Below are 12,675 nucleotides of genomic sequence, written 5' to 3' on the forward strand. Positions count from 1 at the left end.
ATGATAAATTGTGAAGATCTTGAGTTTTTGCTGAAAGGCGTGTCCGTGGCGGCCTGTCAAAGTTCGATGTTTCGCCATGGGAATAGAAGCTGTTATAACTCAGCCATACAATGTCCGATCTGCCCCAAACTTCACATGCTCAATAAGAGTCCTGGCCTGAACACATCTGAAAGCCAATATTTCATCATGATCATAGTGCCACCTGCTGGCAACAGGAAATGACTTGTTTTACACTAACTTAAACATGCAATGTCTGATCTGCCTCAAACTTCACGTTTGGTAAGAGTACTGGCCTGAAGACATCTATATTCAGATATAATCATAGCGCCACCTGTTGGCAGCAGGATATGTCATGTCTTACACTACCTCAAGCATACTATGTTCAATCTGCACCAAACTTCATGTGTTTGACAAAAGCGCTGGCCTGAACACATCTACATGCGAATATACAGTTATAGGCATAGCGCCACCAGCTGGCAGCAGAAAGTTTGGCACATCTAAATGACTTTGACATATTCCTCCTAAATTTACTGTGTGAAAAGCATAGTGCCCACCATTCGCCTCCGATCGGCGGTGAGACCGGGTGCGAGGGCCCTTTCATCGCTGCTTGCAGCTTTAATTAGATCTTATAGTTTATGAGGCCGACGTTGTGCTCACGGGCCGACGTCGGCCAGACGTACGTGTGCTGTCTGGGAACGTCAGATTTTGCAGACAAAATATGATCTATTATCCACTGAAGAGGCGGAGAATTTGTTTTTACTTACTCAACATAGGATCTACGAATTTGGTGATAAAACAGGCAAAATGTTAGCTCATCATATTCATAAAACGCGGACGTCAAGCTTGATTCCCCAACTTAGTTTGTCTTCAGGAATTACTACCACTGATTATAAAGAAATAAACTCTCAATTTAAACAGTATTATATAAATTTGTACACCTCTGAATCTACATCATTAATGAATATTTTTTTTAGATAAATTAAATTTTTCCCACTATAGAGAAGACTTTGTGTGATTCTTTGGATGAGGATATTAAAATTGACGAAATAGCTGACGCAATTGTTTCCTTAAAAACAGGCAAGGCCCCATGCCCTGATGGTTTCCCGTCTGACTTTTATAAAGTATTTTCTAAATTACTATGTCCAGTGTTGCTTTCGGTTTTTTTAGAGAGTCTTCAAAACTCTGAGTTACCCCCAACCTTTTATCAAGCTATTATCTCACTCATTCTTAAGAAAGATAAACCCCTCTGGATTGTAGTTCTTATCCCATATCGCTTTTAAATTGTGACTACAAGATACTAGCTAAAACATTATCTATTCGGCTTGAAAAAACACTGCATAGAGTAATTTCACCTGATCAAACTGGTTTTGTCCGAGAAAGGCATTCTTTTTTTAATATTAGGTGTCTCTTTAATGTTATGTATTCACCTCATTCCAACAATCCCGAAGTTGTGGTCTCTCTAGATGCTGAAAAAGCATTTGACCACATTGAGTGGGACTACCTCATAGACGTTTTGGAGAGGTTTGGATTTGGTTTAAAACTCATCTCTTGGATAAAGCTTCTTTATGCCACTCCCAAAGCATCTGTACGCTCAAACAATATTATTTCAGATCCTTTTTTACTGTGTCGGGGCACAAAGCAGGGGTGTCCCCTTTCCCCACTTTTATTTGCTATTGCTATTGAACCCCTGGCACTTGCACTACGTACTGATTCAGAGGTGCAGGGGATTTTTCGTGCTGGACTAGAACAGTAGGTTTCGTTATATGCTGACAATCTTATTTTATTTATATCCAATCCTTTAGTCTCAATTCCTTGAGCACTTCTAATACTGGACTCATTTAGTATTTTTTTGGGTTATAAACTGAATTTCTCTAAAAGTGAACTGTTCCCAGTGAATTCAGCTGCGTTAAGTATTTCATATTCAAATTTCCAGTTCAGAGTTGTTAATAACCAATTTCGGTACTTGGGTGTTCAGATAACACGTAGATATGCTGACTTGTTTAAAGCTAATTTTAGCCCTTTACTTGAGCTTACAAAATCACTGTTTTTATCATGGAAACATCTTCCTCTCTCACTAATAGGTAAGGTAAATGCAACTAAAATGAATATTCTTCCCAAATTTTTATATTTATTTCAATGTTTGCCCATATTTATTCCCAAGTCATTTTTCTCCTGTTTGGAAAAAATAATCTCTTCTTTTATCTGGAATAACAAGCCTAGGCGAATAGGTCTAAAACATTTGGTTAAGCCAAAGGAGGTGGGAGGTTTGGCTTTGCCTCACTTTCAAACTTACTATTGGGCAGCCAACTTTAGAAATGTATTATACTGGGTGCAACATGATTTGCAATTGTATAAACCTCTCTGGGTGCAATTCGAGGCTATATCTTGTTCCCCAGCCACGCTAACATCTTTGCTCTGGTCTTCTATCCCCTCCACTCACAGTATCTTGATTAAGAATCCAGTTGTTAAACACTCTCTGAGGATTTGGACTCAGTTCCGCAGAGCTTTACAGCTTAAGGGTCTTTCTTCAGCTGCACCTATAGCCAGTAATGTTTCTTTTCCACCTTCTCATAACAAACAAACCCCATCTAGTAGGTCATTAAAATCTCTATGGGAGGAGGATTACTACTTTAAAAAATGAAACTTGGGATGCTGTCTTAAAAAGGATACATTCTTCTTTAGTTAGTTCTAGACATAGGCTTATTCAATTTATGGTGGTGCATCGCATTCATTGGTCTAAGGTACAACTTACAGGATATTTCCTGATTTGGACCCCACTTGTCCAAGTTGTGTTGCGGAGCCAGCCTCTCTGTTTCATTCTTTTTGGGCTTGTTCTAAATTATCAAGGTTTTGGGGGAGAATTTTCAAATGTTTTTCAGAATTATTTAATACTGTAATAGACCCCAACCCCTTGACAGCTTTATTTGGGGTTCTTCCGGAAAATGTGAAACTGACAGTTTTAGAGATGGATAATATTTCTTTTTGCACACTGTTGGCTAGACGGCTTATACTAATTAACTGGAAGCTGCCATCTCCTCCAACTTATCGTCAGTGGGTCTTTGAACTGCTTTTTGCCCTCAAATTTGAAAAGATTAAATTTGGAGTCCGAATGAAACCCGATCTTTTTATAAAATCTTGGAGCCTATTTTTGGAATACTTTAAGGATGCAGGTTCTGGATTACTTTTTTTTTTTTTTTTTTTTTTTTTTTTTAATTATTCATTTTTTTCTTCTTATTTATTTATTTATTTATTTTTCTTCTTATTTATATTTTTTTCTCTACAACTTCTTGCTTGTTTAGATGTTTATTTGTATGCTTATATTATTGTGACTTATTAATATATTATGTTTATAGGAATGTGGACATTTAATATGCTCACTTATTTTGGTGTTTTATTTATTATTATTTGTACTTTTTCAGTTTTGTAACAACTTGATACTTGTATTGTGCTTTGAGATGCTTGTGCTTTTCTTTAATAAAAAAAAAAGAAATAACTTCCTTATGTGATCTGATGTGGATTCATATCACAGAATGTATGTCGATTAGCAATGGCTTATGAAAATACACGAGATGGCTTGAAGAACACAGATAAATCATATATTATTGTAGATGAGTGTTTATTGTCCTTACATTTTATCATTCAAAACGTTTAACGTTATATTTTTTTATCCAGTCACAGACTCACAGCATTAGCGATGCCTTTATCCACATTAGAGAAGCTGGAACGGAACGTAATCAGCGCTACTTCATTTTTGACTGATTTACTGCCCTCTAGCGTCCAGTATGAATGAAACCCATTCTATTTTGCGTAAAAATCGAAAAAAAAAAAAAAATCTCTTTCAAAAGAAAAATTAAGCAAACATATACTAAACCACACTTTTTTCAATGTACAAGGGAGTATTTTGTTAATTTGTTGCAAAAAAAAAAAAACAACAACAACAAAACAACACTGAAGTGGTAAGATATCCGAACCGAAAACCGTGGCTAAAAACCGAGGTGCGTATTGAACCGTGGACTGTATTGTTGCACCCATAGTGTTTACCTAGTTTACTATCCATAACCTATTTTGCATTCATTTGATACAATTATCTGGCATCAGTGCAAGCAGAAAAAGACCACAGAAGAGATTTTTTTATTAGGTCATTGTCTGACAGCAGATGAACAGCACACCTCCCACTGAGCAAATACAATTTTATCTGATACAGTATATCTTTACATGCTTAATAGAATGATTTACAAAAATACTAATTAAAACTTGTTTAATTACTGTACTTTTTGTGGCTGTTTGTCTCTTTTATCTAGAGTCAGTGGAGATCAAACTGTTCAGATCCATCATGGATGAAAGTCAAACATCTGGAGATGAAAACTTTTTCCCAGGATGCAGGTAATTTGAATAACACATGTTCTCGAGTTGTTGTTGTTGTTGTTTTCATAAAAATACTTTTTGAAGTATATTAAAATGATTCTCATCATAAAGGATTAAATCTGTTCTGTTTTAGTTCAGTTCATCAGAAGAGATCAGAAGCAGAGCCCAGCTGTGTGTCTATGAAGAGTGACGTGTCTATGGATCCACCAATTAAGTTTAAGAGTGGAGATACACAGCCTGATCTCAGGTATAACATTTGTATAAAAATATGATTAGCCTACAGCATGACATTTTATATCATCTTATATTATCCATTCATTTCAAGTTTTTGTATAAGCAGTGTATGAATTGGTAAAGTGCTCTTTGAAGTGATAAATAATAAATGAATAGTTAATTTGTTGCATACAGTAATTTAAAGGATTAGCTTTAATCTCTCTCTTATAGTCCAGTTCAGCAAAAGACATCAGAACCAGAGTCCAGCTGTGTGTCTGTGAAGAGTGACGTGTCTATGGTTTGTCAAGAACAATTCAAGAGTGGAGATACATGGCCTGATCTCAGGTATAACAATTCTGTAAATTATATGATCTGAAGATATGATTCAGAATATATAAGGCTTAATACTCTTTTTTTTTTTTTTTTTTTTTTTATTTTACAGTCATGAAGTCCTCAACGCATTTAGATCAAATCTGAAGAAGAAGTTTGAGCGTCTGTATGAGGGAACAGCGACGCAGGGAAACCCAACACTGCTGAATGAGATCTACACAGAGCTCTACATCACAGAGAGTGAGAGTGGAGAGATCAGTAATGAACATGAGGTGAGACAGATTGAGACACAATCCAGGAGAACAGCAACAGAGGACACAGCCATCAAATGCAATGACATCTTTAGACCTTTACCTGGACAAGACAAAGCCATCAGAACTGTGCTGACAAAGGGAGTCGCTGGCATTGGAAAAACAGTCTCTGTGCAGAAGTTCATCCTGGACTGGGCTGAAGGGAAAGAGAATCAGGATGTCCAGCTCATATTTCCACTTTCTTTCAGAGAAATCAACCTGATGAAGGACAAAACACTCAGTCTTTCAGATCTTCTTCATGTCTTCTTCCCTTTAGCTAAAGAAACTGAAATATCCAGTGACAAATACAAAGTGTTGTTCATCTTTGATGGTCTGGATGAGTGTCGTCTGTCTCTGGACTTTAAGAGTAAAGTGAAACTGTGTAATATATCTAAATCAGCCTCAGTGGACGTGCTGCTGATGAACCTGATTGTGGGGAATCTGCTTCCCTCTGCTCTCATCTGGATCACCTCCAGACCAGCAGCAGCTGATCTCGTCCCCTCTGAGTGTGTCCATCGAGTGACAGAGGTACGAGGCTTTAATGATCCGCAGAAGGAGGAATACTTCAGGAAGAGAATCAGTGATGAGAGTCTGGCTGACAGGATCATCTCACACCTGAAGTCATCGAGGAGCCTCTACATCATGTGTCACATCCCAGTGTTCTGCTGGATCTCAGCCACTGTTCTAGAGAAGATGTTGAGTCGAGCAGAGAGTGGAGAGATTCCCAAGACTCTCACTCAAATGTACACACACTTCCTGATCCTTCAGACCAACATCAAACATGAGAAGGACTATGAGAAGAAGGTGACAGATGAACTCGTGATCCGCAAACTGGGGAAACTGGCTTTCCAGCAGCTTATGAAAGGAAACCTGATCTTCTATGAGGAAGACCTGAGAGAGTGTGGCATTGATGTGACAGAAGCATCAGTGTACTCAGGATTGTGCACTCAGATCTTCAGAGAGGAGTTTGGCTTGTATCAGGGGAAAGTCTTCAGCTTTGTTCATCTGAGCATTCAGGAACATCTAGCAGCTCTATATGCACATCTCTCCTGTACAATCAAGAAGAAAAATGTAGCTGGCCAACTTAAACAAAGTCTGTTATCTAAGGTTTTAAAAAGGAAAAAATGTAATTCATTATCTGAGCTGCATCAGAGAGCTGTGGATGAGGCTTTACAGAGTAAGAATGGACATCTGGATCTTTTCCTGCGTTTTCTTCTGGGTCTCTCACTGGAGTCCAATCAGACTCTCTTACGAAAACTACTGACACAGACAGGAAGCTGCTCCTACAACAAAGAGGAAACAGTTGAGTACATCAAACAGAAGATCAGGGAGAATCACTCTCCAGAGAAATTCATCAATCTGTTTCACTGTCTGAATGAACTGGGTGATGATTCACTGATGCAGGAGATCCAACGTTATCTGAAATCTGGAAAAATAAGAAAACCAAACTCTCGTCTTCACAGTGGTCAGCTCTGGTTTATGTGTTGCTGACATCAGAGCAGAAGATGGATGTGTTTGATCTGAAACAGTTTATTGGATCACAACATACAGCAGATGAAGTTCTTCAGTATCTGTTACCTGTGGTTAAAGAATCCAGATCAGTTCGGTAAGTAACACTGAAAACAATCATTCAAATTTAAAAACTTGATCATATTTATAATTTTAGTTTGTGTTTTCTTACCAAAGCAATAAAATGGGGAAACATCTCACATTTCTATCAGTGAGCAAGAGAGATGTGTGAGTTACACATATTAAACCAGCTGAGGAGGTTTTTGTGTGTCTGTATGAAAACTGATGATTGTAGAGCTCAATGTGCGAGGGGTGAAAACTGAGAGCTAATAGATTTGAACTGCTTGTGCTCTAATGGTGTTTATATGTAGGTTTTACTGTCTAAAACAAAACTATTAAAACAAGTTATCACAGAAGATAAAAATTCAGCTCCCAAATATCATCTTTGATATAGCTGGGAGGTCTGTATAGAAGTGCAAAAGTAACAGGCTTAGTCAAGTCCAATTTAAATACTTGCACCTTAAAACTAACAAACCTTACCACCTATACAGACTTGGATTTAAAACACTTCCTAAAAATAGAAGCGACACGCCCACCCCGACCCCCAGTCCTTTCAGAGCTCAAAAAAGTAAAGTCACAAGGGTAGGCTTCAGCAAGAATGTCCTGATCACCTTCATTAAGCCAAGTCTGAGTCATAAAAAGAAAATCCAGGCTTTGTGTAGAGATCAGGGCCCATATTCATCAAGCATCTAAGAATTACTCTCAAGAACGCTGCTAAGAATTGACTAATGTAAAAAAAATTCTTGGCTCAAAGCTGCGCTTGAAAGTTATTTATTAAGCATCACAGTCGTAATTTAGGTGAAGTGTAGGTCTAAATCTTAAATGTCAGTCTTAGAGATGATTCACAACACTTTGCTGTGCCATAAACAGGATTTTGGATGACAAAATACACACGTACCAATCACTGAATAGATTTCCTTATTTAAGAATATTCTCAGATAAATTCACATTGAATGGTTAAATTCCTCATAGGAGTTTACATTCAACACACATCTGACAATAAAGAATTTTCAAGAGAAGACATTATGACAACGAAACGAAGCATCATCACAACCTTCAATTTAGGGTTGTACTGACAGACAATAGTTGTGTATCAACGATAGTCAATACACAATTGCCTGTTGTTGATGCCTTTGACAACAGCAAGATGATTATAATTTTCATTATTATTATGTGTAAAAAATTGCGCCTGTCTTTGCTGATGCAGTGCAGAGAGTCGCTTCAGAAACTTGCTGCGTGAGTGGCTGCAATCAGTGTCCATGACAGAGCCGTAACGTGCCGCTGACGTGTACAGTGTAAATAAGGGGTAAGACATTTACTCATCTTACAGTGCAGATAGCTTCACTGATTATAACAGGAGTGTTTTTTTAAAGAGCATAATACTCACGCTGCACTTAAGTCCGTTATGACATTCTTTGGTAATGTAAATGTCCTTTGCTTGTTTTGAATTAACTGCTTGTCGTCAAACTTTTTAAAAAACATTCCTCCTCTCCTGAAAGATTTGCGCACGTCTCTGTCTCCTCAGTGCCGTCACAAGCCCCTACTGGCAACTCATAACATCTTAAGAGACCTCTCGAGCTGTCTTAAATAACTGGGAGAGTAAGACTGATTCTTAGCTTTAAGAAATGTGATAACTTGTTTTTATACTTACATTTGAAAGTATGAGTAAATGTCATGAATTCTCAGCACTTAAGACTAAAATGGCACTTTGAGAAGCTTGATAAATACGGGCCCTGATCATTAATTAAAAATGTTTTATTAATGATAGATCTAAAATTTAACAAGGCTTTGCCTGCTGCATTCTACACGCCTTGTTTGAGAGAGAAAAGCAGAGGCCGCATCATATCTTATAATGAGTAACAGCCACTGGAACCACTGGCACAGTCTCCTCAACATCAGTGCAATGCTGTACTCAGTAATGAGGCTCTGGCAATTTGAGATGCTTGTGTTCAACACATAAACTGTGTTTATGCCAACTCGGAACTTGTTGAATAGTGCAATTGCACTGTGTTTGGAGTCAATTGAAAAAGTTAAAGGTGCAATAAGAGTTTTTGGAAAATGATAACTTTAGCCTGATAGCAATGAAAGTGAATGTCCCATCCTTCATGCAAATCACCCAAAACCACGCTTCCTGAATGCATTATTGTGCATGGACCAGACGACCAGAGATAGCATTACTACAATACATCATGTGTCATTAACCGTGAGAACACATTATAGTACAGTTAGTAAAAGTACCAAAATACCAGGAAGGAAGATCAGGTTGTCGATGTTTGCCTGTCATTCTTCTCTGTCTGCATAGCGTATGTGAATGCACTGATGATGTATCCTGTCTGTGCGAACAGATGCACAGAGGTATGCAAATACATATGTTGACAGGCAGGTAGGAAAGTCAATCATAATGTTCGAAATGAAAATTTTGATTGGGCGGACATTTCTTAGTCCTACGCCTTCCACAGAATCTATAAATACATATAAATACATTTAGACCACTTAACTTAATGACTGCTATTGGGATGTGAAGACACTTTCAACCAGCATAACAAAATGTTTCTGAAGACAATCACCTATTGCACCTTTAATAAAGTTGTTGAGCAAGGATTTGTGATCAAAGATCAACACATTGAAGTGTTTTCACTTGTTAAACCGGCCAACAAAGGTGTGATTGCTAAAGTCCCCCATTTATCAGTGATGAGGTTATAGAACAGAAATTAGTGTTCCTAGTGTTTCTAGTTCCTAGGAATGGAGAGTTAAAAAGTTCAAGTGTGCAGCAATTGTGGCATTTGGGGAAAAAAATAATTGCAGCAACTATGTGTGCATTACAATTTGATGTCACCTAGAATATGGTTAAGAAAATGAGCACTCTAAAAAATGATATTGTTGAGCTTCAAAATGTTGGTGTTTTGACTGGAAATCCCACAAATGCTGTACACTTAAACACTTTTTAACTCTCTATCCTTCAAAAAACACTCAAAGCACAAAGCACTAAACAAATCATGTAACATAAAACTTTTCCATCACCACAGAATTATCAGAAAAGCACACAGATTAATTTAACATAATTTTACTATTTGCAATTGATGTTTAAAACAGTACAACAATCCAGCCTTGTCACTGAAATGACACTTTCCCTTATTTGTAACCATGTGTTTTGTTCAGTATTATCATTCATGTTTCTCCACACATCTACTAAATTATTTATTTCAGTCAGTCTAATCAAAGACAACCTAGATCACAACTTTGTCTCGTTTTACAGTGTCTCTAAAAACAACAATGTCCTAGGTATAGGTTTTCTTTTTAAGACTGAGACTTGATCAAATGAAGGTGATCAGGGCTCTCTGGCAGCACACTCCAAGGACTGGGTGTCGGGGTGGGGGTGTTGCTACTATTTTTACAAAGTGTTTTAAATCCAAAAAGTTTGTAAGTTTTGAGGTGGAAGTATTTAAAATGGTCTTGACTAGGCCTGTTATTTTTGCACTTTTATACAGATATCCCAAATATAACAAAGATTTAATTTGGGAACTTTTTAACTTCTTGTAATAGTCTTGTTATCCTAGGTTATTTTAATATTCATACTTGTTGTCCAAATAAGCCCCTAGTACAAGATTTTTTTTTAAACTGTGTTGGATTCTTTTAACTTTACTCAGGTGGTAGTGGGCTCTACTCATGTAATAACAACGAAACAACCATAGAAATAACCACAATACTCTGTGAGTAATAGGGGGAAAGTCCGGGGCTTATATAGAGCGCCTGATTGGCCACAGGTGTTGGCGCAATCAGTGAGATGGGAGAAATAGTCCGGGGTGCAGTGCAACAGTCTGTGTGATGTGACAGGGCGAGAGACAGAGTGACATCTGGTGGTGAGTGGACCAAAGGTCACCGACAAGATTCATGACAACCAAAGGACTGATTTTAAGATTCTTATTTAGTTTATAAAGCATTGCATAACCTGGCACCTTCTTATATCTCTGATTGTCTGTTAAGATATAATCCTAAACGAAGCTTACGATCTTCCAGTGCTGGACTTTTAGCATATTACACAGTAAATCTTAAGTGATCTGGTGGTACCTCTTTTAGTCACTATGCTCCAAAAATTTGAAATTGTCTTCCAAATGAAGTGAGAGAGTCCACTAGTATACATATTTTTAAAAAACGTGTTAAAACATACCTTTTTAAAGTTGCCTATGAGCATAATAGTGTGAAGTGTGTGTATTCTTATTTATTTAATTATTTTGTTTTCTCTTTCTTAGTTTGTCTTTTATTTTATTATATATATATTTTCTATCATTCTTATTATGTTTTGCTTATACTTGTTGAATCATTTGTACCATGCTGATGTTGTTTTTATTTATTATTCTTGTGAAGCACTTCGAGTTGCATTCTATGTATGAAAAGTGCTATACAAATAAATTATTATTATTATTATTATTATTATTATTATTATTATCACTTGATCTGGAAAGCATCTGCTGTGTACAAACATCTGACAGACGTCTGTAAGATGTAAGTTTTACATACATTCTAAATCATAAACATCTTAGTCATCTAATAGACATCTATTTGACATTGGATAGCGTCCAGAAGCGTCCAGAAGCGTCCAGAAGCGTCCTATAGACATATTGCAGATGAGAAAACACTCTAAAAAATACATCTTGCATATGTAAATGAATCAAATAGAGGTCTCTGTGATGTATGTGTGCTACCAGGGTTATGTTCAGTGTTACATCCAATCCATAATTGATTTATTATCCATTGTTTATGTCAGAATTATTTTGTACAATCTACCCTTCATCAACGTTCTTCACGAAATGATGCAATCTCAGCACTGTTTACATCGTAACACTCTATATGATTGTATATTGTAATGTCTGTGTATGTATTGAGACGAAAATGTTTTTTGGAGACTGAATGCTGTCTCTTGCCTGATGACTGGCCATCAGTGAAGAGTTTATGCATGTATGGAGATGAAGGATTGTTTTGAAGGTTGATTGGTGTCTGAATCACCCATAAATGTAGCATTTGTTTATGTAGCAATGTAGTATCAGTTTATGCAAGGAGACAAAGGTTGGCTTTTGTAGGCTGTTTACCCTGTGAATGACTGCTAATCAATGTGGCTTCAGTGTATTTATGAAGCAGAGAAGCAGGCACTTATGTAAGTGACTCAGACGCATTATAATCAACTTCAGTCTTGACTACAGACCCGACCTGAAATTACTTCAGACTTGATTCGACTCAACAAGAAGGACTCGTGAATATTTTAAACACCGCTCGTCTTTTATCCTTAACTACTGATTTCATAAAGAAAGAACTTGGAATTTACTTATGTTCTTTTACTATATTGCATAATGTATTTTCTTGTTAATGTAAAAGGAACCCTCATCATACCATCCAACAGTATCACTACAGTTAAAGGTTTTTGCAGGTCAAATGTTTTCAGATTATAAACACTGATTATGAACACATTAATATTGTTTGTTTTGTTCTCTAAACAGGCTTTGTGGGTGTAATCTCACTGCTCAGTCCTGTGAAAGTTTGTCTTCAGCTCTTCAGTCATCAAACTGTGTCCTGAGAGAGCTGGACCTGAGTAACAATGACCTGCAGGATTCAGGAGTGAAGCTTCTTTCTGATGGACTAAAGAACTGTAAGCTGGAGATACTGAGGTAAATGGCTTTCCATTAAAAAAATAGGTAACACTATATAATAATGTTCAGTTGTAAGTCATTTATAAGTGATTAGTTAATGATGAAATAATCATTTACAAAACATTGACAAATGATTAATAAGTGATATGCTAACAGTCTGTGTATGTTTTGTTAATTAATTTACAAGAAATTAGTTAATGATGAACTAATCATTTACAAAACATGACTATGTGTTTATAAATGATTAACAAGTGATATGTTGAAAA

At 36.7% G+C, this 12,675-nt stretch overlaps 1 protein-coding gene across 1 annotated transcript; it reads left to right on the forward strand.

The window, feature by feature from the left end:
• Positions 1-4,288: 4,288 nt before the first annotated feature.
• Positions 4,289-12,409, forward strand: LOC127159229 (NLR family CARD domain-containing protein 3). The gene is made up of 5 exons (XM_051102119.1): positions 4,289-4,383; positions 4,499-4,612; positions 4,810-4,923; positions 5,021-6,804; positions 12,260-12,409. Exons 1-4 carry the CDS (start codon positions 4,334-4,336, stop codon positions 6,687-6,689), a joined length of 1,947 nt encoding a protein of 648 aa, XP_050958076.1. The 5' UTR covers positions 4,289-4,333; the 3' UTR covers positions 6,690-6,804; positions 12,260-12,409.
• Positions 12,410-12,675: the final 266 nt, after the last annotated feature.

Source organism: Labeo rohita, unplaced genomic scaffold, assembly GCF_022985175.1.
Source record: "Labeo rohita strain BAU-BD-2019 unplaced genomic scaffold, IGBB_LRoh.1.0 scaffold_201, whole genome shotgun sequence".
Taxonomy (NCBI): Eukaryota; Metazoa; Chordata; class Actinopteri; order Cypriniformes; family Cyprinidae; genus Labeo; species Labeo rohita.